At 43.1% G+C, this 26,256-nt stretch overlaps 1 protein-coding gene across 1 annotated transcript in view; it reads right to left on the bottom strand.

Annotated features, from left to right (window-relative positions):
- The window catches only part of ADAMTS17 (ADAM metallopeptidase with thrombospondin type 1 motif 17), a 155,979-nt gene that overhangs the window by 120,968 nt on the left and 8,755 nt on the right, over window positions 1-26,256 (bottom strand). Inside the window, 4 exon segments of the mRNA XM_079318073.1 lie at window positions 4,679-4,836; window positions 5,185-5,268; window positions 13,858-14,030; window positions 24,741-24,906. Coding sequence (XP_079174199.1) covers window positions 4,679-4,836; window positions 5,185-5,268; window positions 13,858-14,030; window positions 24,741-24,906 — 581 coding nt within the window.

The following is a 26,256-nucleotide window of genomic DNA, read 5'->3' as shown; positions in this document are numbered from 1 at the left end:
AAACAGAACAAAAGCCTTGAAGCTCACCATCAAAGCACTGATGCTTCATGTGAGAAGATTTTGTACATGAGATTCTTCATGACAGAAAAACAAGTGTGTGGGAGGAAATGTATTTTTATAACTAAATTAATAGCTTGAATACATTTCAAGAAGCACTTGGACCTAAACTTTTATGAGCTCTCTTCACCAGGGACGTTTTGCAGTGCAATCCACAATGAAGAGGAGCTGCAGAGAAGCATCAAATGTGCTAAAACACTTCAGAAGTTCCTTAACCCAAGGGAAGCTGAGGAACTGTAGTCTCTATCACCATGGCTTTCCTCATCCTGGGAGGAGGCAAGAGAATCCTGTTAGTACATTTGGGGTGTGCCATTAAAAATGCCCGAGTCCCCTTGGATTTGGAGTTTCAGAGTTTGGGAGGAGGAAGATCAAAAATACTTACAGGAAGATAAATACTTAAGAAATACATAAAAATAGATAAATATTAAAAATGCTCTTTCCCTGAAGAAAGTTATGAAATGAGGGTTTATAGGAAAAGAGATTCAAGGCCCAGGCTGATCATTCCAGACCCTCCACACCAAACTCCTTTGAAAGCCACAAATCAAGCTGTCAGGGGCTCAGAAGGAGAGCACAAACAGCCATTACCAGCTCTTGTTCAGCTCACATTGAAAACCAACCACGCTTCAGTGCAGAAAAACCATAACAGGCATCAAAGCGTTAAAAAATCAGACAGGAACCAAACAAAAATTCGGAAGCTACGACCACACAGCAGCCCCAGCTTTCATTTTTCACTGCAGCCTGTGTCTGGACACCTTGGCATTGCAGCCTTCCCAAGGAAGACTGATGACAGTCTCCTGACGGAGCTGGCACCAGCGCGCCTGCTCGACTTCCCAGAGCCAACTTGACAGAGGTTTATTTAAGGACTTATTATGTTATATAAACTGCTAAATCAAACAGATGCTTTTCTTGTGACAACAGATAGCTGAACTATTAGTGGATGGCAGGAGGCCACAGCTAGAAAAGCCTCTCTGCCTCTCTCTCCAGAGCCTGTCCAGCCCTGCAAATAATGGGCAGAATTTCTGCTCCTCGCGCTGTCCCACACCAAAAGGTGTCTGGCACTTTCTGGCAGCTCCACAGAGAAATTACCCCCATGTTAATAAATAAGGGGTCTGTAAATGATCCAGCACAACTTGCAGACTCTCCTACAGAGGCAGAACAATCCTTGTGTGTGAGTGTGATGCTGCTTGGTCAGGGAAGGGCTTGAAGCACATCAGCAGCAGAACTGAACATCGCTGGCAATTCAAGTATAAAACCTGCTCAGCCCATCCTTAAAACTGTCATAAACACAAGCCCAAGAAACTCCATCTTCTATTCAAATATATGTATAAAAACACCAGGATTTAAACCATCTGGACCATTTCAAATATTTTATGCCAAAACTCTGTGGCTGAACAGGCAAGCACAATCAGACTTTAGTCACAAACAGTGGTGGGTCTCAGTCTTTTTCCAAAGGCAAGGACCCACCTCATCACAAAGCCCATTGCTGAAACTCCTACAACCCTTCCCTGGCAGCCAGAGGGAAAACTCAGCATGGAAGGGTCTTAAGAGTGATCTGTCTCACCCATGCCTCAATCACACCAGTGATTTAAATACCCCATCCTGGCACCTAAAACTGACCTGCTTTTGAAAAGGTTTCAATCACAGGTGTCTGTTTGGCACATTTTTGAGCTCAACTGTATGGGTAATTCTGAAGTGAGAGCTTGACATGACTGATACTATAAGGATACTCAACAATGCAGGAAAGATATTTTAATATTTACTGCATGTGCAAAGGTCTCATCACAGAGACATAGTTCTGTTAGGAGAATTTTTTACAGAGCTGTATTAAAATAAAACTCTTATTCCAGGAGCTGCAGTTCAAATCCAACATCTGAACTTATCACACAAGGCCTTGGATGATATATTGAAATCACAGCTCTATCTGTGAACCAGTTTTCACTTTTAGCCATTGACTGAATCAAGTAGAACACAAGTTCTCATCCTCTGACCTGTGAAATTCTCAGTTATTATCATGTGTGGTACCCAGCAGAGGTTTCCATTAGCAGAATATTACAATTCTCAAAAAAATTACAAGTCAGTTGTTTTGCTCAATAAAAATAGCCAGAAGAGCTCAGAACTGCTCCTACAGTCACTCTTCCATTTGGCTCCCACCAACTGGAAAAAAATACCTAACTATGCTAAGCTAAACTCTGCAATTCAAGTCCTTCCTGTGAGAAAGAGGGACAGTAGTTGAACTGTGCAACAGGAATAAGAAGCATTCTGTTAAGTGGCCATTCCCAGCATCCTTCAAATGACATCTTTTGACCAGTCTAACCCTGCAGGGTCATAAAGCTAAAGGACAGAGGAAACTGGTACAGTCCAAAACCTGCCAAAATAAACTTTCCACATCCATAGGTACATTCAGCAGCACTATGTGCCCAGTTTCCTCCATGCACAGTGAATTCCTCCATTTGCCCATTTAATGGGAAGGCAAAGAGCTGGAGAAATGTGGAAGGGAGGATCAGGCTGCAAATGGAACAACTACACCACTGTGTCAGGAAAAAACAAGTCTTTGCTTCAAGACAGCTCTGAATCCTGTTCCTGTCAGTGCTGGGACATTCTTTGCTCTGCTATCACATCACCTGTAGTCTAATAGATGACCCAAAAACCTCCAGCCAGGAACTGGGATAACATCAGTGTGCCTGAAGATTTCCCAGGGAATGCAAAAGACAGAGGGATCAAGAGAGGGAATGTGTTCCAAATGAGACATGCTTCTAAAATCACTAAGATACAGATACTGCAAACAGAAGTTATTCTGGTCAGCTGCCTGTTAAAATATGAAGCACACTACCCAAAGATGCCAGAGACCTGAATTTCTGCAAGTTCAAAAGCAGAATGTGAATGAGAAAAGTCTGATGATTACAAAAACCACAACACTGTATTCAGACCTTCAGGGCAGATTATTCTCACTGTCTCACTTACTTACTGAGCTGGACAATGCTTCTTACTTCACAGGCACAGTTTGTTTCTTACCTGGAACTCAGGTGGATACCATTAAAACCCCACAAGAGGGGCATTTGCCACCTAAATAATCTACTTTTGCATTCAAATGAGGGTATGGGAAACATCACTTAGAGGTGAAGTTTCAAAGGGCAAGCGTGCCTTGGTGTTTCAAATGAACCCAGCCAGATTGGAACCAGAGGGATTTCTTCAGAGCTTGACCCCAAAGAATCTGTTTCTAGTCCCTAAAGCAGCTGCAGCTGCTGAAAATTCAGCTTCTGCTTTTTCTGGCGCAATTGCTTGTGCTGGACATGCTGTTGCTCTCACATCCTCTACCACTGGTCCATCTGTACAGTCTGGGGAGGGTCCAGGGACACACACACACACTCTTCCAAAGCCAAGAGGAGAAAAATTCATTTTCCTGACACAGGAATGGGGCTGCTGGCCTAGAAGTCTTCCAAACAATGTAGCATCCTCTATGTGGCAGAAGCAGGATGGGTTAAGGATGACAGGACACAGCAAGAAGGAAAGAAAGGATTCAAGTACACACTGCTGGCCTCTCCAGCAGCAAAAATGCTGTTCCTGTGCACAGCCATGTGCTCCTTGGCCTGAACCTTCTCACCAAAGCTGAATCTGGTTTCTAACCCAACCAGTACTGTACTTTTCCAGCTATTCCCACTGCAAAACCCTGCAAATCCACTGAACAATTCCTCCTACAAATTCTTTCTACAGTTCTTCCTCAGAAGCCTGAGCCCAACTCATTTAGCCTGACATTATGCATTCAGCTTTGAGAGTTGCAGAGATGAAATGTTCTGCTCATTCCCCCGCCCCGTGCTCACAGCCCATCAGAAGAGATTCTCTCTGCCTCACTTGTCATGCAGGACAACTGGATACCCAGATGAATTTAACAAAAATGTTAGTTATTTATTTAGGCCCTGATCCAGTGGAGCACATGCTTAACTATAACCAGGATGTGCAGCCCTTTGACTTCAAAGGAACTATTCCCCCTGTCTAAACTGTTAAGTATCTGCACAAGTGCCTGGTGGACTGCAGTGAATACAGAGGAGGGAGCAGGGTTTGGGGGAGCTGCACACACGTCTGTGGAGAGATTTCTCAGGAACTTTGCTGGCCTCATGCCCTGCTCACCAGCTCTTTCACTGAACACTCATCAGAATCCCATGGATAGCTTGCAGTGGGGCTGTTAGCACAAATCTAACACAAGAGATTATTACAAACAGGATGGTAGTTTGTGCAAAAACATGTACTTATACTGTCAGCAGAGAAAATAAGTGAAAGAGGTGAGCAATACTGAACTGCCATACAGACATTTCCTGTCTCCCCTATTTTTTCCAGTCTTACCAGCTGGTGTGAGAAAAAAGCACCTCCTCTGCTACAGGCACATCCTGATCCTGACAGTGACACAGAACATTGATCACCAGTGTGACATTTTGGCTCAAGAGTAGAGATGCTTTTGTACAACCTTGTTAAGAATGCACAAAACCAAGACAGATCACTTTCATCTGAAGCATGTGAGCAGCAAATGTATCAATGTTTTCTTAGATTTCTGCTTGACCAGGTAACCCCATCACTGACCATGGGCATTACTGGTTGAAGTAAATTGATAAACCAGAGCTTCCCATACCTGGTCACAAAAACAGCAGCATCCACAGGAGGGGTGTCATCCCTGGCACCAGGAACCTGGTTGTTACCAAGGTATTTTGCCCCACCATATTCTTCATTTTGCCACTGACAGAAGCTCTCCAGAGATCTCTCTCCATGATGCCCAATGGACAACTTTGCCTTTGAGTAAAAAAAAAAAAATATATATATATATATACACATATAAAAGAGAAATACCAGCCCCAGACTTTATAGTCTTTAGACAAAGCATCAGTTCTTTCTGTAACAGTTAACTCCAGACTGGTTTGCAGCTACAAGCAGACAGCTTTACCAGGAAGGATAAATAAAAAGATTCTGGCTCCTTTCACTCCCACAGCCCCTGTACTTCCCACCTGTAACACTGCCTGGTGAAGTGGAACAGGTAACTCCTCACAGTTTGTGATCCTGAGGCCAAACAAGCCCCACATCCCCTCCCACCCTGTGGGACACCACAAAGCAATTCCAGGGGAGAAAGGGTTTGGAACTCACAGGGCGGTTGTGAAGCAGGACTAGTTTGGTCACTCGAATGTTGACTTTAATTCCCAGGCTTTGATGCTGGAACATGTTGTACACCTGTCAAAAAAGCAAAGAAAACATCCAGAGCTTATTAGTAGAAATATCAAGACCTAGTAATGGTTGAAGAAATTAATAGTGACTAAAGTTAGACATTTCTCCTTTTAAATATTGACACCAAAAACTCTCCCAAATGGATTGTGCTACTACACTTAACAAAATAAAGAATTTTTAGGAGTTACTGTGGAAAGGAGAAAAATATTTCAAAAGAACTCTAAAGATAAAGTCTCAGGAACATGGATATACATTATGAAGCATCCAACTAACATGGATCTTCAACATTTAAATATCAGAGATATCTGAATGCAAGATGAAATAATGGTGTGTTTTAGACTTCAGGAAATAGAATGGAAAAGCAATTTCCCTCTGTTATTTTCATATCTTATATAAGAGAATAGTAATAAGGCAGCACATAATGACACAAGCCTCAGGAAATACAAAAATAGCACCGGAAACTACCTTACTACTTTCTCCAGATTTTGCATTCCAGCTCAGATACTTCACCTCATTTTATAGGTTAGAATATAAGATGTTAATTGATCCCAGAATTTTATTCCACCCGTTTCTCTGTGTACAAATAATTTAACTAAACAGTATCAAAAAAGGTGAGGGAAAGATTTATTTTAAAAAGGTGTAAAATGCCACATAAAAGGCTTTGAGTGAACATCATATCTCCTACTTGGTGAAAAAAAAACCAAAATCAGGACCAGTGAAGAGAGACTCCTGACAAATGGGAGGCAGGTTTGGCCCCAGGTAAGCAATATTCCTTCCTCACAGCTCATTTGGCTACGAGCATCACCCAGGCTCAGTGACTTCCTACAGCAAACCTGAGACACGAGCACATCTTGCACATTATGTTTTCAACACTTGGTATTTTTCCTATTTGTGCAAAGACTCAGGAATGTGCTCAGTGGAAGAGAGCTCTGAAGCTCTCCAGTGTTTGGGGCTGGATTTAAGCACACACGTAAATGTTTCCTACAATTTAGGCACAGATTGCAAGACAGAGCTACTCAGTGTTTGACCTAGTGACCTTCAGCTGAGCACAATGAGCCATTTATCTTCCCTGGGGCTGGTGTACAAGTGCACACAAGGGCTGGCACTATTTGCTTAGCCTGGGGATGTGTTGCTAGAGCTGTTCAGGCCTCTCACTACAGACCTGGGGGGGATAAACTTGACATTTGCAGAGAAGGGCACTGACACATGACCCCTGTGTAAGTGGAGACCTGGACATTCAGCTGGGAGGGTCAATGGGGCATCAGGCTGAGGGGGTCAACCCCTGCTGCACCACTACAGAGGCTGACAAAAACTTCCTGGGATGGATGGATGGATGGATGGATGGATGGATGGATGGATGGATGGATGGATGGATGGATGGATGGATGGATGGATGGATGTCTTTAGTTTCCCAGCTCTGGCCATCCCATGAAGTTCCCACTCATGAAATGAGAATAAATCCAGCAAACAGGTCATTATCACTGAGCCTGGTGGGTGCTGGTGCTTGGCTTCCCATCAGAGCAGCCAACCTGCCTCCAGACTCAGCACAGACATATCCAAACACCACCAACTTCCAAAGGTTGTTTCCCTGGCAAAACTTGTCCATCAAGCACCAGCTGCTGGAGAGTTCAGGATGTCATCTTGAAAGCTGCCAGCCCTTCCTCCTTTTCTCTTGTGCTCTCTGTCTTAAGGATTATTCTGACTGCACTTTTATTCCCATCCACAAATGATCTCAGAAGAGCTCAAACAGCAGCAATTGGATAGAAACAAACAAAAAAAGCCACTGGAGTGCAAGAGGTTCCACTTTGTTTGTTTACTCAAGTTTTGTTTGCTTATTTTCTTAAATGAAGCCCAAAGGAGCCCCAGACTGATGGTAGTTTGTGTTGCCTAGAAGGAACATTAACCCTTCCTTCTGAGAGGGAGATCACCTTTCAAAGGTAACACACACTTGACTTGGAGAAAAATTAATTTGCCAATTAAAATAATTTGTATACAGAGGAAAAAAAAAATTAAAACAACACTTCCCCATACCTAATCTTTACTCCTGCATTCCTGACTCCTTCCCTCTCACCCAGGGCCATGCAGGGGGATGGGGAATGGGACTGTCCTCAGCCTGGAACAGCCCTCTCTGCTGCTCTCTCCTCACACTTTTTCCTCATTGCAGTACAGATGTTCTCCATGGGCTGCAGTTCCCATCAGGAGAACCTGCTCCAGCACAGGCTCCTCTCCTCAGGTCACAGTGCTGGGAACAGCCACCTGCCCCACCATGATCTCCCCACAGGCTGGAGGGCAACCTCTGCTCCAGCACCTGCAGCTCCTCATCCTTCTGCTCTGACCTGGGTGCTCATTTTTTTTCCCCAATTCAGCTTTTTTCTCCTCTTCTGAAGACTTTTTCACAGAGGCACCCCAGCTCTCCTGACAGGCTCTGGAGGGCTGGGACCATCCATGCCCAGCACAGGGCAGCTCTGGGTTTCAGCCCCACTGCCAGCTGCACCCACACGCTGTCTTTTCAGAGGGAAACTTCTCTCAGATCATGGGCTTCAAGGCTGGAGGGGATCCAAAGGAGAAGGCAGACACACTTTAAAAAGACTTGATTAAAAAAATTTGAGCCTAATGCTGCTCAGGTTGCTCCCAGCTGAAGTTAAACCAGGCCATGGCAGGTAGTGCCCAAAGGAAGCATCATCACAGAATACAACTGAATTTAAAATAAAAGAATTCAAATACACAGGTCTTTCCTGCTAAGAATGCAATTCCATCATGGAAGCAACAACTTTCTGCCTTTCTCAACCAGCCAACAAGAAAACCAAACCCCAGAGACTTGGTGTGTCCAAGCTGTTCCACACCACATCCAAGTGTCCACCAGCAGCACGTGCCAAATGATGTGGCTGGGATAACTGGCACCAGGGGATGAGGAATGGGATTTCCCACTGCAGATGTTCTCAAGATTCCCTGCTGCACAGAGAGACTGAGTCACAGACACCTCCCTGCCCACTCCCAACACTGTGGGCCACTCTTCCCCAAGCCTGCAATTGCATCACACCCTTCAGGCTGCTGTGACTACTTCCAACAGGGAAAAAGTTAAAATATCTGGGTGGTTTAGAACCTTTTAATAAAATAAGGCAGCTGGGAACAGAAGTGTCAGCTGCATGAGACTCTGCCATGGAACCAAATGCAAAGGTTACTTGGTTTAGGACATCACCACAAGTGGCAGAAAGCAGCTGGGATGGAAAAGAAATTGAGGTTCTGGACCACTGGGATGAAAAGGAAGAGATGGGAAATGTGGCCAATGTGACTGAAGTGTTGTGGGTGCCCAGGTGCAGGTGAACTTCTACACTTCTGTATTGACTTGTCTGTGAGGAGTCATCAAAAGTAGAGTGAGCTCTGGAAACAGGAGATATGGTAAAGAACCATACAAAACACAGATAAAAAAAATGGAAATGAAAGTGCAGTAGAACAATAGTATGAATAAAGCCTGTCTCTGGCATCTCCCCCTTCATCTGCATTTTTCTGACAGAGCTTTATTGTACAGAATGCCCTAAAGAAAACAGGAAAGCTTGAAGGCTGGACCATCCTCCTCTGTTTGAATTCCTCTTGCCTTTCTTTCTCCTCACAGCTCTGACATGGAAGGGGCAGAAGAAATGCAGTTTTGGCATAAGCTGTGCAGGCCTGCCCCAGCACGCACAAAGCAAACACAGACAGAAGGAACTGGGCTGAAGAGAGGAACTAAACTATATCATTTTAATTTTTTTTTAATTCTCAAGAGCTTCCTCTGCAGGTGGACGGTAGGAGTGAGACGTGTGTATTTCAGATGTTTTGGAGTTCAGAACAGCAACCCTGAGGGTAAATTGACTTTCCTCCCCTCCTTTCTTCTTCTCTAGGCACTGCACTCAAGTAGGAGCCTTTCCATTGCCTTGGCTGCTGGATGAGGTTTGGACAGCAGAAGCCTTAGTCAGGTTACTGAGGTTGTCTTTCTCTTGTTTTGAAAAGTGCTATAGGATTTCTAACACCCACCTAAAGCCAAGCTTTCAAATTACTCCTTTAAACATTATGAAAAAGAACATATTCATAGCTCTTTATAAGATACAGTTGACATAACTCCTTCTCCTGGGGCTGCTGGAGCGAAAAGAGAAATCTGTAGACAGTGATGAAACACTCAGATCCTTTTCCCTTATGTCCCTGTTCCCATCATGAAAATTCCAGATCAGGGTAAGGGAGCTGATTATCAGTGGCAGCTCTGGAGCCTTTATGTGCCAGCCCCCAAGAGCACAGACATATAAATCCATCAATGCAAGCATGATAAAAATGATTTTATCTGCTTTTTTAACATTAAAAAAACCCTCACAGGGGAAATCCAAAATGAAAAACAATCTGTGGAGCGTAAAATCAGGTTTCGGAGAGTAAAACAGTATCATTCCTAAAGAACAACATAAGAATTTTCCCTCTTAATGACATCCAAAAGATCACTAACTTCAAGTTCCTGCTTGCTGCTGCAAAGAGCTTCCACAGTAATCGCATGGCTTAGCAACAGCTGCAGGAGAACTGACACACACTGCAGAAATTCTCCCTCCACACTGCACTCTTGGAGAAAAAGGCAAGCTCCAAACCAAGCCACAGTTGTAATTTATTGCAAAACCCAAGAAAATACACTTAGGGAAAAAAAAAAAAAAAAAAAAAAAAAAAAAGAAACCAACCCAAGTGATTTTTCTTTAGGTTTTGAAAGCCATAGAAAGCAGCTGTTAAATGACGGTGTTGTGGTCTTGGAAATTCAGACGTCTCTGTCTCTAAATGCTCAGAGGGTCAGTCTGGGTGGGACTTGGTCTGCAAAGTCAGCTCTGCACTCTGCAAGCAGCCAACATCCACAACTCACTGCTCAGGGCCTGGCTGAAAACAGTCACTCCTCATCCTCAGCAACACAACAGCCATGGACAGGACTTTCCAAAGGGTCTCATCCTCATTTGTCACCATTTAAACCAGTTATCTCCAGAACCATTTGAATCAATCTTCCCCAGAAGGCTGAAAACCTAAACCATGAAAATCAGACATAGCAGAGACCAGTGAATTTCCTCTTTCCTTTACTGGTCACTTCTTTCAGAAGAAGAGCAACCACAAGATCAAACAAAAGCATAAAACTCCTGCAAGAACAGAACATCCATTCTAAGAGCTCCACATGGATGAAATGCACTGAGAAATTAGTTGCCAGATGCAGACTAACAGAATGGGTGAGCAAAATAAGCATGTTCTTAAGCCTGATTTACCACAAAGGCACTTAGGTTTGGAATTCAGAGGAAGTTCTAAACACTGGTGACTGCAGAAGAAGGACATGAACAGGAGATGCTCTCAAGCCAAAGGTGAGACAAGAATTGGAATGCAAACACTGTAAAGTTCAATAAAAAGGGAGTTTAACTTTATTGAGCTTTTAACTTAGAAAAAGAGATCAGCACCTATATTTCAGTAGGTGGTTTTGCAATTCCACAGCTCTGCTGGTATTTCTCTCTGTCAATATTCTTCCATTCCTCATATTCACAATCTTACTGCCTTGCTAAGGCTGCAGCTGTGCATGCTGGCATTTGACAACAACTTTATCACCTGTTTGGAAAATCATACTGAATCAAACACCTTGCCAGAAAACAAGAAGAGATTTCTTTTTAGCAGTGGTGATTTAAAAAAAGCCAACTCAAATCCCTGGAGCCATGCTTGTTCCTATTCATACATTACAGAACACCTTAGAGGGAAACTCTTCCATGACCTTGGAAAAATCTGTCTTATAATTTCAAGTATTAGTTTAGTAAATGGACAAACCTGCACTTCTACAGTGACATTAATAAAAAAACATGTACTTTTAGTGTGAATCTATTCCCTGTGTCAGGGGGATGGAACTACAGAATAACATTAAAAACACAGCATTTGCTACATGCAGTGCTACCTGTTATTTCTGGGTTGCAAAATGGGTTTGCTGTGCTTTTTAGCTGTTATTCTAGAAGAGGGTGGTGGGTTTTTTTTTCCTCTAAGATTCTCATTTACCAAGGGAGCAATAAACCCGTATTTTGTAATGCTGACTTTTTTCCCCTTCAGAAATTCTTGTAACATAAATAGATATTAAATACTTTAAGGCAGATCACTTTATTTAAAATGTCTATAAATATAAAATGCATTAATAAGACCTCTTAATGCTTGTTTTGTGGTTTGACAGTAAACGTAATGGCTTACAGAGAGGAGTTAAGTTAATATACCCCTGACCAGTAATGTTCTATTTGCTTAAATGCAAGCATCCAAGCCAAAATTAACATTCTGGTTTCTTTTAGAGGCAGCCTGCCATCCTGCAGTATAGCTGAATAAGCACTGCCTAATATCATGGGGCAAATCCTATCCCCCAGCTAGCAGTCACCCAAGGCTGACAGGGAGGCAAGAAACAAAGATCCCAAGCAGACAAGAGCTTGGCTAAGGCCTCCCCAAACCACATGACTATCTCTCTGAAATACATTTTTCTGAATTATCCTTCAGCTTCCTTTCCTGGGATGAAGGTCAGCTTTCATTACACAAATGTAACATTGAAATCCTCTTTACTTTCCCTGAATTTCACCTGGTTTCATCATCACAGAATAAAGGATTCATGCCATGATGCCATCTATGTTGCCTGTTATTATTCCTCACTATCTTTTGGTCTTGCCAGCAGTTTCCTTCAGAGACCTGAAAAATGTTCCTAAGAGCGTGGGAATGTAGGTGGCCAAGGGAAAGACTCTCCCATTGCCCCTCTGAAGCCTGAGAAGCTGAAACATGAATTTAAATCCTATCAGACATCAGAAAAAACTCACACCAGTGAGCCCCCAGGAGCAATGACTTAACAGTGGGAAGCATTTCAGCTGGACCTTGCACCTGAGGAGATGTGACATGAACGTGTTCCTCATCCAAGAGTCCTCTTCCATGTGCTCTCTCCAGTGTCCAATAAAGGGGTGAGCTCACACTACAGCATCAGAACCCAGCTTAAAAGCCCATCAGCCTAATCCATTGGAAACCAACCTTCAATATTTGTTTAATAAATGGGTTTAGAGAGCCCAGCCCATCTATGAGCACCTCCCCACACAGATTTATTCACACCTGGCAAGCTGATGTTGCTTGCTGATGTTCTGTAGTACCTGTTGCCTGGACAGGCAACAGGATTCAAAGACCCACAGCCATCTTTTGTTTAAGACTTGGTCCATCAGTGTGTTCACCCCTAACAATCTTCACAGGCTGAAAAAGCTGCACAACACAGATTCCCAATGGCCACAATGAAATCACTGACCTATTGGCATGAGGATATCATCAAAAGTAACTGCAGAGCCACAGTGGAGCCCCATCAAGTGACAACTGCACACTGGGAGGCAAAATAAAAGGTAGAGGAAGGGACACATAAAAGCAGCTCATTAATGGAAAAGACCAATCAAACTCCTTAATCAATCAGCCTCCTGGAAGGCTTCCCCACACCAGTCCTTGGTGAAGAACACAAGACTTCTTAAAAGCTGTTGTTCCATAGCTGGTTTGTGCTGAGCTTCCATCTCTTCATCACTGGGAAGCATGACCAGGCAATTACTGTTCAGGACTGTTATTTTTTCCCAAGCCAATTTGCTGCTCATAAACACCAATAGAGGCACAGTGAGGAGAATGAGCTGTTCCTGGATATTACAATAGCATGGGCAAAGGAATATGAGCTTCCTCCAAAGACTTTCTTGTGCAAATGCCTCTGCAAGGACCCCTGCAGCCTCTAGGCAGAGTTTTCCTTGTCTACATCCAATTTAGCCATTACCTCCTTATTGGCACTGCCAACAACTGAGTGAGCATTCCCTGTGGGAGGCTTTGTGTTCCCTTATCAGCTGAGACAGAAGGCCCCACTGCAGGGACAGCTCACAAATTAACACCCACACTTCCCATGAAGTAGGTGAGATTTCCAAAGGTTCCCCTCACTCCCAAAAGATATTCTTAGGATTTCTACAATGATTTTCAAGTCCAACTCCATCAACTGCTCATAGGTATGATCAGCCCTACTTCATGTCCTAGAGGCCCTGGGGTGAAGAGAGGGATCAGCCAGCAGTTTGGTGATAAGTTTGCCACATTTTCTACATCAAGGGAAGCAGCCATTTTCATTGTATAAAAATCAGAGATAAAAATAATTTTGGACTTCAAGCCAGGTGTTCTGCTGCAAATCAGTATGACTGCTGGTTTTAACTGCTTATAACAATGACCCATATCTCTTGTGAAACAGAATCATAGGAATGATTCCTATGTGCCATAGGAATCTTTAGGAGCCCAAGAAACACTTTGTGGATTACCCTCCTCCAAGGCAAACCACAGCAGCACCAAAAGCCTGGTAGAAAACACCACTCCTGAACAACTAATTTCTAAGTGAAAACTTGCATTTTCAGTTTTAAGAAATGGGTTTTTATTGTGGCAAATACCAAGAATAACACAAATAGAGAAGAGGCACCCAACTCAGTAAAACTAAAATTCCTTTTTTTGTACCTGAAGGTCATAACAGCTCTTGATTTCTGCGTCAAGTCAGCTTTATGCTACATCCTGCTTACTCTTGCTTCCTCTTTTGAGAGTGCAGTACCTACTTACCATATTCATAACTGTGAGGATGAACCTCTGGGCAGCCTCTGCTCCGTGGTACTGCACCATGTCAGCATCTGCCACCACCAGGGTCTCCACCGTGTACTCGCTGGTGAGGCGGATCGCGTTCCTCCTCTCCCGCCACTCACTCGTGGACTTCACTTTCTTCTGTCTCTTCTTTTCTGAAAAGTCAAAATGCCTTTTAAGGTTGGCAGGTCATAACAAAACACTCCCACCCTTTTCAATAAACGTTCTCGTGTGTATCCAGGTTGTAACAGCCTCTAAATGAAAGTGCTCTTGGCTGGTTAAAGGAGCCACCAAGAGGTTCCACTGCAGGTACATCTGTGCATCTGGGTGCAGGGAGCAGCAGATGATGTGAAAAGAGGGAAGAGGATGGGAAAAAACATGAGTTAGAGAAAAGGAAAAAATTAACTAATTCCAATCAAAATATTGCAGGTAAGTTAAACCTCCCTTCCTCCCAAATAAAGGACTGATGTATTAATAATTTGTCTTCTTCTAAGGTGAAAGGTGAATTGTGTTTCACAGGCAGATGTGAAAAGCAGCTGAGGTATTACCAGAAGAGAAATTAAGTTCAGATATGAATTCAAACCTGCTCACTTCACTGCAGCCACAAAACTGCATGCTTTCAATTGTAAAAATAAAGGAGCAAATGAAGTAATTGAAAGAAATGTATTCTTGCAATAAAAAGAAACATTTAAGATTCATTAGAATTATCTCTGTCTACTGTTCAGCCTGTGATATACTATGGATACAATACTGACACTGCTATTACTATTGATTTTCTCCTGTGGAAAAGGCAAAAAGTCTTGAAACAGCACAAACACAACATTCAGTGCAAAACTGCCACGGGACAGACCCCAATGGATGATCAGACAAATCCCTCTTATGTCACACAACACATGCTGCTCATTCCCCAGAGCAGAGAATCACTTTTTAATTTTCTCTAGATTTAATATGAGACCCTCTCTGAGCAAAGCAGCAGCCAGAGCTGAGCTGGTGTTCCCTGATCCTGATTTTCCACAGCCTGTTCACCAGCTCCCTGACATAATTCAGCCTGAATTTCTCTTCTTTCCCAGATCATCAGTTTTCCCTGACTGACCCTCCTGCATTGAGGGTGACAAACTCCATCAGCTGCAAGCCCCCCAAATCCCACCTGAAATGGACTCCCTGCCTCCACCCATTCATGCATTTTCTGCCTTGTCAATGTGCACATTTCCACACGTCCATCCCATCTCCTCATTCCCAGTTTTCTTGCAGTCATCCAGTACAACTCTGCACGTGCCTTTCTGCCCAAGGCATCAACTGTCAACACTTGGTACATATTTTAAACTGAGAAAACAACTATGAAATTTGATTTGATTTTTTTCAAAGAGAGTTTGGAAATATCCCCCTGGGTTGAAAGAGACAGACAGGAGTCTATGGACAAGAAAAAAAAAAAAAAGAAAATGTGGGGTGAACATAAATAATGGAATCTGCATGCCAGCAGCAAAGATGAAAATAACCAAGTTTCAAGGCCTGTTTTCAAATGGGCTGCAGGACAGCTACAAAAAAAGTGCACAATCATAGCAAAGCTATGCCAGAGCAGAGGATCTCCATAAAAAAATAATAAAAAATTTAAAAGATTGACTATACAAGAAAGGAGAGCTGAATGCATCTTCGATTTGCCAATTATGAGATGGAGATGACTCCAAACTCCTGTGGAACAGCTCACATATTTGTGTTATTTTATTCCTTTAATTCCATTCATTTCCCATGCCTCCCTCTGTATAGCAGCACATCTCTAGCTACAAGTTCACAACATTATAATTTAAATACAAGGAGAAATCAAAGAAAAGCAGGTGAATTATTTCAGTAAAAACATTGACACTTTGGACCTTACTGCTATCAATCAGAACCTTCCTGAAAACAGCCGCATTTCCCCATCAAATCCTTATTTTGGCAATCCCCTAATAAATGTTTCCAGGTGGTATAAATCTCTTACCTGCAGAGAAGTTCTTCTTATGGGAGGCTAGGTTCAACTAAGTTTCAGCCTGGCACTGAATGAGCTGTGTATAAAAGTTTAAGTGGAAGGAGACAATTGGAGTTCTCTGGGTTTTCACTTAAAAAACTCTTTTTTGGTGGAAAAGAAGACATTTGTGTCATAGGAGGAACCCACTCTGCTGGACTGGAGGTTGCACTCTGGGGAGAAGAGGTCATGCCCTGGTCACTTGCCAGTGTGGTCCCTCCTCCAGAGGCAGATGAAGGAATTGGCACCTCTTTGCAGCTGAACAAAACTCTGCAAGGTGTGACTTTTGGAGAGCAGCAGCCTAAATGGACTCCTGGCAAAGGGCTGGGCAGTCTTGGTTCACACACAGCCTCTGGCCCCCTCTCCTCCTGTGGACTGGCTGCTTTCCATCGAGGGCTTGGGATCAGAGGATGTGTGTGGAAAAGCAGCACCCCACAGAGTGCCTAGAAACAAGCCAGAGTGACCTGACAGGGAGAATCCAGGCTCTTTTCCTCACCTTCACACTGTCCAAGTGTAAATTTACCTGCACTTAAAATGGGCAACAGGACTCGAGGGAGCCCACAAAGAGCTCAGGAGGTCACAGCTGAACCCTCCAGAACAGGCACAGCAACACCAGCTACTCAAAAAAGGAGAAGTTTTTTTTAAGTTTGCAGCTCTTCCACAGGATAAATTATTTTATCCTTTCTGTCCACTTTCACAGTGGTCTCTCTTTGCATCCTCCTGCCTACCACAAATGTAAATAATTTTCCAGAATAATCGAGCACATAGAGAAAGCAATGCATTTGCACAGATGAACCATAGAGAGAAAGAAAATGCCCATGTCCTGTATCACAGATGCTTGATGAAAGGAAAGATCCAAAACCAACAGGAAAAATTCTCAAGTGCATTTGCAGCTCATACCTGAAAGTGAGACAGTTTTATGAAGGTATCAAAAAAATAAAAATGCCCCATCTCTAGAGCCTCACTTCAGAAACAAGCCAGCACAGAGAAGTCTCATTCCTGCCCTGCAAGATTTATGGACCGTGGGCAGAGAATCCCTCCATGAGTACATGAAACCCCAAACTAAAATAAACATCAGCCATTAAAACAAGGATTAAATGCTTGGTGGATTCTTTATTTGAACAAACTGATGTTACAAATTTTGTGGTGCAGATGTTAAGTGTTAGTGTGAAGGCACAAGAGGCCATAAACCATGGGCAGGAGCTGTCAGAGGAGTTTACATTGCAGGGAGCACACAGCACATGATTTTAGGAGTCAGGTGCTCCCTGCTTAAGAGGTCAGAAAATTTCATATGAAATATGAGCTGAAACAGTCAATCTACAACACAGCACATACATGCTGCAGGTGACTGGGCACAGGGGACATTACTCTTTGGCCAGAGACTCTGACAGTGTGTTATACAGTCTATTGGGCCAAAAAATCCACAAAATTCAGGACTGTGAGGTGAAGGGAGAAGGGTGAAACACCCCCAGATCCTCAGCAAGAAATGGTTGTGACACTGCACAAGTTCATTAGGTGACTTTCATTTCCCCTCCCCTGGCTCATCACCTTGAAAGCCACATGCCCAGACCACATCCTGCAGCCTTTGCAGTCTCCCCCAGAATGGGAAGAACCAGAGTGCCCACTGTGATCAGAAGCACAATAAGGCTCTTCTGAGTCCTCTGTAGAAAACTCCTGACATTCAGTGCTTTTTATGGCAACTCAACAGATGTGCAATTCCAGAGCAACCGCCCCAAATGACCTTTTCCTATTACACACCAAAAGCACTGTCTAGCACTGTCTGGCTTATGGCAGATTCTTGCTGTAAGTGCAGAGTCCTTTCCTGTTCCTCCTACCTCCCTTCCAACTGTATTTCCCAGATTCATCTAAAAGCAACCTCTTCTCCTACAGTCTTCCACTATTTTTTCCTGCCTAATCTTTCCCTTTGTAATTTTAGCTACCTCATTCTTGTTAAACCCACTGACAGTTTCTGGATGCTGTTCAACATAAGCCACAAATTAAACTACAGAATCCTTTCTGCAAGGCCAGATTTCTCCTTAGAAGTTCTTTTCTACTGCTGCCTGAAAAACCCTCTCCAGCTCTTCCTCAGGAGCCCTTTGCTCCTTTCCCTCCTCCCATGAACCCTTTAACACCTTACCCTCAATGGAGGGCAAGCTCTGTTTTACCATGTCCTGTTATTTCAGCAGCATAAAAAGGAAGAGAAGGTATCCAAGTGGGGCAAACAGCTAAAATTAATTCTCCCTAAGCCCCAGGAGTTTCCAGAGAACCTGTGACTGGTACTCACATTAAGAAGATTTTATTAGCTTCATCTAAAAGTAAAAATCATCACCTCTCCAAAGGAAAAGGGAAAGAAAAGGGAGATCCTGCACACAAACCAAGCCTAGAAATTAAAGAAAGGAAGTCCTTGAGGTGTATTCTTACTACTCAACCTAAAACCCTCTGTCACTGCTGAATTATCAGAGGGACAGGATGCCACAAAATGTCCCTGGTACCAGCAGCAGGATAAAAGCATCTCCCAAAAGGTGCTTAATCCCAGACATGGAGACATGCAGCCCCTTGGCCTGCCAGGATGCAGCACAAGAATTATCTCTGTGCCTTGGCCTGTTATGTCTCCACCAAAACCTTGGAATTTCAGATTTACCACAGCCAGCTGATGCCAGTGGGTTGCCTGAAGTTCAGGAATTACAAATGGTTGCTCATTGAAAGAACAGCTGATTACAGACTAGGAGCTGTCCTCTCATTTTTAATGCCCTGTCCTAAAAAACTCTATCTCCAATTTCTCTGACTGCAATGGCAGAAAAGAATCAGGCATCAACTGCTAGGAAAAATTATTGCAGAGCAGAATGATCCATTATTCCCTAATTCACCTTCCAAAAATGGTTTTGTTTTGCTTTGGGGTTTTTTTGTTTATTTTTTTTCTCCCAAACAGCCACTTTCATACCAAATCACAAGTTCATGACTATTTCTCTGGCACAGCAGCAAACAAGAACTTGAGACAGAAGTCATGAACTCTGAGCTGCATCTCAAAACACCACTGAGATTTTACTGCAAGAATTGTTATCCAAGTTAGCCTGTGGCTTGGACACATCAGTTAAAACCTTATTCTTCTGCAAAACAAACTCAGGCATCAAAACAACTCATCAGGACTTTGCTCTAATGGCAGGTCTGGGAGAGAGGACAGGATAAGCACTGTAATCTCTGCTCAATGGTTCAGTTTGTCACCAGGATTCAAAGATTCCCATCACCTGGATTATTACACCCATCTCCCATGGAAAGGACACTTTCCTGGTGGCACAAACAAGGACTCATGGCAGATAAACAAAACAATTTAGTGGTACAGGAGCAGGCAATGAGCATGGACAATGATAACATGGAAGTTAAGACAACTGAAAGATGAACAATCTACCTTAGTCCAGGAACCACCTCTCTGCTTTTCTAGCCAGAATGACCATGGAATATCCATTAATGTCCCAAGACAAGGACAATGGACACTGACAATTGAGCTCATCACCACCTGCCAGGCTGGATTTCACTGGGTTCCAATGGAAACCAGCACTCAGCTTTATCAGGAAACAAGCAAAGCAGCAGCACAGCTGCTCTGGAAGGGGAAGAAATCCATCCACTATGTGTATTTACACTTCCTTTTTGTGTCTTTTTTTCACCTTGACTGCAGAGGAAGAAGGACCTGGAGTTCCTCACACTCCTCATGATCCACACTGAGGGAATAAACCAGAACAGACCTGGAGTAATGTCTCACTTTGCACATGTGAGGGAAAAGGACACTTCTGAACCTCAGACTGCTGCAGGAGGCTGCTGTTTATCAGCCATGAGGAAACAATCACAGCCTTGAAGGAAAAACCCAGACTCCCCACTTGGGAGAGAAGGGACCTGGAAAAACCAAGGGATTTATCCACAGAAGTGAGACACACTCCCATGGGCAAAGTGCTGAGTTCCTGATACAGGGAATCCTTCTGTGCTTGCAAACACTTAATCACATTACATCTTCTGTGGAGCCCATTGTTGAAATCCAGCTTTAATTCTCCAACAGCTGTTTCCTAATATGGACTAATACAGGTTGCATTACATCTCTCTATTTTTAGTGCACATGTTTTTGGCCATAACAACTGCTCTTTCAGGCCAAGTCAAACCTGCAGAGAAAACACAGCTAAGAGACAATGATTAAAGATGGGGAAATGCAATGTAGCAGTAACATGTGTTTAAGATTTATACCTGTTAGGGGAAAGCAGTCCCTACACTTGATACCTGCACACCAGCACTTACTTAAATTATTACCAGCTTTGATAAATTGTTAAAACAGGTTGCAAAGTAACTATACAGAGGAGCAACACATTGTTATTTTGTGAATTAAAATATTGATCTTCCTGTTATTTCACTGTATGTGCAGCACATTTGCATTAAAGGAAAACTGGTTCATTTAAACTGACAAAAGGGTTTAAAGCAAACCCACATTTAAGAGTAATTTATGAGGTCTATATCATAAACATGAAATAACAACCTTCCCTCCAAAGACAAGCTGCTCTCTCTCATGCTCCTGGACTGTATTTTCATCAAATCCTTTCTATGTAAGGAGACTTTAATATACCACTGGAGGCTTTTGGAGAAGTTGTAACAGAACTTACTTTTCCCAAAGAACCAGAAAGTTTTATGACATGGTTAGAGGAGATTCCTATGCTTTCACAACATGGTTTGATGGTTTTGAACACTGATATTTTCTCAAAATCAAGAAAACCTAAAAAAATTTCCCGTACTCTGATGGCAAAGAAAACATGAAAAATATGTGACTAAATCTCAGCAAATACTTAAACTACTGTTGTTCCATGATACTTAAAAAATATTTCATTTACTGCAGCTGAGGCTGTGGTGGATATTATCACATGGAAACAGCTTTATGGTATGTCACAAGGTTACAGAGACAGGGCAATGAAAGAAACTCTATCTCAAGGGTTGGGCACTGCAAAAATCATGTATGATGCCTTACAAGAGATCCTTCTCTCCTGCCTGGTTTTCCTGCAGGGAAATTCTTACTTGCAAACAAAACTCCCTTTGACTCCACTCTCTCCATAGCAAAAACACTTCTCCAGGACCTTTGACAAAAAAGTTGCCAGAGCTGGTCTTTAAAACAAGAGCAGGGTGTGACAGGAGGTTTGTACAGATGCTGCCCAGTGTCCAGAGATGAGAAGTGTTTCACATCACTGGTGTGAAGCTATTTCCCATGTTCCCCATGTCTCCCTGCTCCAGAGCAAGTGAAACCCAACCTTCCCTTCCTTCCCCCTCATTGCATGTGCACCTGGAAACCTTTTAATAGGTTTTCTGTTTGCCTCACAGGGGCTCATGTTCATGCCTGAGCAGAAATGTGCATTGTGACTTGAACTCTCTCTCTCTCTTGCTGGATGACAGGTGATAAAAATAAAACATATTCACGTATCATATGACTAACAATAGCACCTGGCCCATGGCGATGGGATCCCTCCTTTGGTGCAGGAGCACTTTGGAATTTAAACAAAGGAATTAAAACATCAGCCCTGGGATTTTTTTAACCCATTAGTAGACACTTTCAGGTCCAAATCTCAAGGATCCAGTCATGCAAAACCTTAAGTACTTTCCCATTCTTGACTGCAGCCAGATTAATCCTCTTATACAGATTATTCCAGGAGAAATTTGGCTCCCACAAAGTTCTCCTGCAGACCTAAAAATAATTTTGAGTGCTGCAGGATATGTAACACCACTCAGACTAAAGGAGTTGTTTTAGAGATTTTAACCACCCCTTATCAAACCAGCCTGATGGCATTACCTGGCCCCAAGCCACTTTCCCTCTCCCAAGGCTGGGGTCTGCAGGGAGAGCACCACATTTCTGGGTGGCACACAAGGCAATGCCCTTGGAAAGCTGTGATCTCTGTCCCCTCAGTAGCACTTCCTAATTAAGTTCATTTTGGCTTCTTAAAGTGCTTCCATGCTTTTGTCTCAAATATTCACACATTACATCACCAAGCACCTTTGGTATACAAGTTATTAATTATATATTACGTTTATATATCACAGGAAATTTGCCATTGAGCCCTGTTTAAATTTTATAACATGATCAATAATTAACATAAAACTTCAGCTGATGTTTTGTACTTTGATTCCCAAATTACCAGATTATACCAGCTACCTGTGAATTAAAGAATTTTAAGAAGAAAATACATATAGAGATGGTTCTTATGTATTCAGAAAATATAAGAACAGTAGTAAAGGACTGGAAAATGCCCAAGCATGGCATTTCTGTGCCCTTGAAAAATACTCACTTTACACTGTATTTACACAGACCTGTCTTTTTCTGTCTATGTCGTTCTACAATGCAGGGCTTGTATCTAAGATGTCTGGCATAGAAATATCCCCATGTATTTACAACCTCCAACCTTCCCTGCCAAGTTTTAGCCTGGGTGAGCCAAATTTTAAGGTACTGGAAAACAACCTCTAGTACAAATCTGACCAGTCCATGTTGGTGAGTGTCACTGAAAAGAGACATTTTCCCAGGAGAAACCCTGGAAGCACATCCCTAGATGATCACTTCCACACAGTTTCTAATAAAACTGACCTTTTGTGTGTCAGACAGGATTATTTTTTTCATTTCTAAACTCCTTGTGCACAAAAGTTAATCCAAAGCAGACAGGAGGCAATTAGGTCATTAATGTGCTGAGCCTATTAACAGCCATGAGTTACATTTATCTCCCTCAATAATGACAGAGGTCTGCCTTTAAGTGGGAAAGCCCATAAGAAATTGCATTATTTTAGGACAGGGCTACTGCCAAGCAGCACTGCAGGAGCTTGGCTCCCTTTCAGCACAGCAGAAGGAATCAGCACCCAAGGAATAGGAATTCTGTTCCCAGCTGTAGCAGTGGGTGCCCAGAAACCTTCAGGAAGCAGGAGGTACCACTGGATATACACTTCTTTCAGTGTCTTCTTTTAGTATCTTCATGCTCACTCAGCTCTTCCTTCCCTTTGTGATCCCATGTAATTATTACCCAGCATCTCCCCAGTTTCCTTCCTTTAGTCCCTCTCCTCCAGGAGGGAATTCCAGCTCTGCCAAGGACAGAGAGCATCCTGCCCCTAGAAAAAAGGTCAAAAGGTTCAGTGGCCAAAGGGTGAGGCTGATTTCCTAGACTGATTCTGGTTTAAATTCAGATTTTAACTAATGGCTGTCTCATTTTACAGTGTAAGAATTCTGAAATGTATTTTCTGTGACCACAGGGCTGTAGCACCTACGGAACTTGGCTGGGAAATCAAGAGCGGTGCTGAATTCTGATGTTTTCTCTGAAAGGAGACATAAGGGATCTGTAACTGTAACCAGATCCAAAATTTCATTCTCAGAGAATCAGAAAGAAGATTGGCTTAGTCTGAACCCCTGAGAATGATAAACCTGATGAACTATTAAGAGCTCAGCTCCACACAGGAGAAAATAAAGGTCCTGGCAGCAGGATTTACCAGCAGCCAAGAAGGACACATCTTGGAAGCAGGCACAGGTTGCTTTGCTGATGCACAGATCTGGTTAAACACAAAAACTGAGATACAAAGCCTTACAGGCAAACTTCAGGTTCCTGGTTGCTTGTTCCAGTGAGCTCCTTCAGGCCTCTCCCACTGCTGCTCCCGCAAGGAAGCTTTTTGTGCTGCCACATCCCTCCATGTCCAACAGCAGCCCTGGTCTCTGAGCACTCAGCTCTTCCCACACCAGTGATTCTCACTCCTGTACTCAGAAAAACCCCCAGCCCTGCTCCCCATTTTGCTCCTTTGGCAGCCCAGCAGCAGAACCCACTGCTCTATTTGTGCAATCCATCCAGAAGAAGGCAGGAGAGGAATGGAAGGAACAGAAAATTCAGGGACACTGCAACCTAATGAAGAGATTTCACAAAGTTCCTTAAAAATGCCCCCTCTGCAACATACCCAGAGAGAATTCCAGAAAGGATAAAATTAAATTGCTTCAAAAAAGTCAAAAAGTAGTTTATACCAGATGGCAATTTGACTGTGTGGCTTTGAAAATGGGAGAAGACAGGATATGATCAATGAACAGAGTTGGACATTTTATCCTGAAAAATTATAGCAAATTATAATATATGATATAACAGCTGTTTTACCAGATAGAGCTTAAGTTTGATGACAAACACCAAATAGAAAAAGCAAACTCAAGCTCCTAGTTTAAAAAATCACCTTGATGAACTACATCTGGTAGTTCCAAATGCATATAAGCCCTTTCAAAAGCAATTAAAAACCATAAAATAATACAAAGTCTTCTCAGTTGACCCTGATAAGGATCATGTGCTAGACAAAAGTAAGAATGATGGCATGAGAAGCTGAAAAAGAAAACAGATTGTTTTGAAAGACAAACTGTGCATCTCTTCCATGTCCAGGTACTATTAAGAGCTGGATCCCTGGAGTTGGACTCCACAGATGATACTTCTGATTAAATTATATCAAAGTAGCTGAAGTGATGTTATTCACACTCTGAAGTATGAGGATCACCATTCTATCCCTGCCTGCTCAGCACAACTCCAGTGGAAAGGTGAGATGGAAGAACTCTCATCAACACTGATTTCAGTTAAAAAAACCTGAACCTTTGCTAAAAATACAGTGAATTCCCCCCTGAGCAGTGGTCACACTGCAAGATTAGAGCAGAATTTATCATCTCACAAGTCCAATGTTACAGCACATACCCTGATATTTTCATGTCTGTGATGTGACTCCTGCCTGAAGCAGCAACAGCATTCACTCACACTTACCATCCTTCCCCAGCTCCAGCTACCCAACCACCAGACTTACAAAACACACACAGAATTGCCATGGCTGCTCTCTGGAGCCCCCCCAAGCTCACCTGCCACAACCTGGCAGTGCTCCTCAGGGCCCTGGGGCTTGCTGGGGTGGCCGGGTTTGGTGGATCGTCTCCGCCTGATGAAATGTTCCTTCCCACTGAACGAGGTCTCGGATGCATTCACAGGTTGGATCAGCAGCTGCTCTGCTCCAAGCTGGATGTAGCCAACCTGTCCATAAAACAGAACAAAAAAGCCCATCAGTTTGGTATCCAAGCCTTGTCCATCCAGCCTGCCCTGAAACCCAGGTCACTTCACTGCAACCATCTGCAGTGTGAGGAAATGATGTGATCATGGTTGTGCTCAGCCTGTGTAATAGAGACTAAAGAACTTCATCTGCTTATTTTCTAATATCACTGAGCACTATTTAGAAACAATGCACAAAGGAAAGGTGGGGATTCCTGTCAACATTTTTCCTTTCCCTTCTTCCTCTCTCTTCAGACACAGCCCACAAATACCTGTGTTTTACCAGATGCTCAGCTCACATGAGGACAAATAAATCCTGCTGACAGAAATGCCTTCAAAATCACCTCTCCAACTGCCAGGATTGCCCTGCTAGTGAATGACATTTACTGTCTCAGAGCACAGAGGTGACACTGCCTGCACACAGGAGGCCCCTGTGTGAACCACCATCACGAGGAACACTGAGTGAACTGATGCAAGTGTGACTTGCAGAGCCACATGCATTTTTTGGGACCAAACACTTCTTCCTGACTACATTGAGAGCCACATAGTCAGCTCTGCTCTCCCTGCAAGCCTTGGGTGGGGTTTCAGAGGTGAAGTCAGGAACAGACTGCTGCACTGTCCCAGTTTCAGGATTTTCCTCCATCCCTGGAATAAGTGACACTAGGAAGGCAAAGACCCTGCCTAAATAACTCCACAGGGTCCAGGTCAGAGCACTAAATCCCTGCCCCCCTTGCACTAAGTCCAGACCTTACACCAGGGCTGGCAAGAACACCTCTGGAAGCCAGTTTCTGCCCCAAGAGAGCCCTCCTCTGCTCACAACCCAGAGCTTTTAAGGTTCTTTTATGCTTTTTCCACTCCTTTTCTGGCATGAAAAGAAGAGTGAAAGCAAAGTTATCACCTTAAAACTTAACAAAACCTCCAGGTTTAGTAATCAACACTGAGGTTGTAACACCTTGCACAAAGTGAATATTTACAATGAGAGGTTCTTACTTTTCATTGTACTAATCCAGTGATTATTTATATTGCAAGGAAAAGTCTCAAAACATAGCTCTTCCATGTACCTCCCCCTTGAGAGAAGTCTTGAGGTTCAATTTAACTTCTGTGAACAACAGAAGGGCTCATCTGGTCTGCCAGGATTGTGCACCTGAGAGGTAAAAGTGCTTCCAGAGAGCTCCAACACCCTCCTATACATAAAAAGAGAGACCAGATTTTTCTGGTCCCCCCTCCCCACATTCTGTGCCAGCCAGGCAATTCTCCAAAGAAATGCTTTGCACGTACATCCAAAGGCTGTATGTTCAACAGCTGACTGTACTAATATGATTTATAATATACATT

Source organism: Erithacus rubecula (assembly GCF_903797595.1).
Source record: "Erithacus rubecula genome assembly, chromosome: 14".
Taxonomy (NCBI): Eukaryota; Metazoa; Chordata; class Aves; order Passeriformes; family Muscicapidae; genus Erithacus; species Erithacus rubecula.
This window is presented reverse-complemented; position numbering and strand designations above follow the sequence as displayed.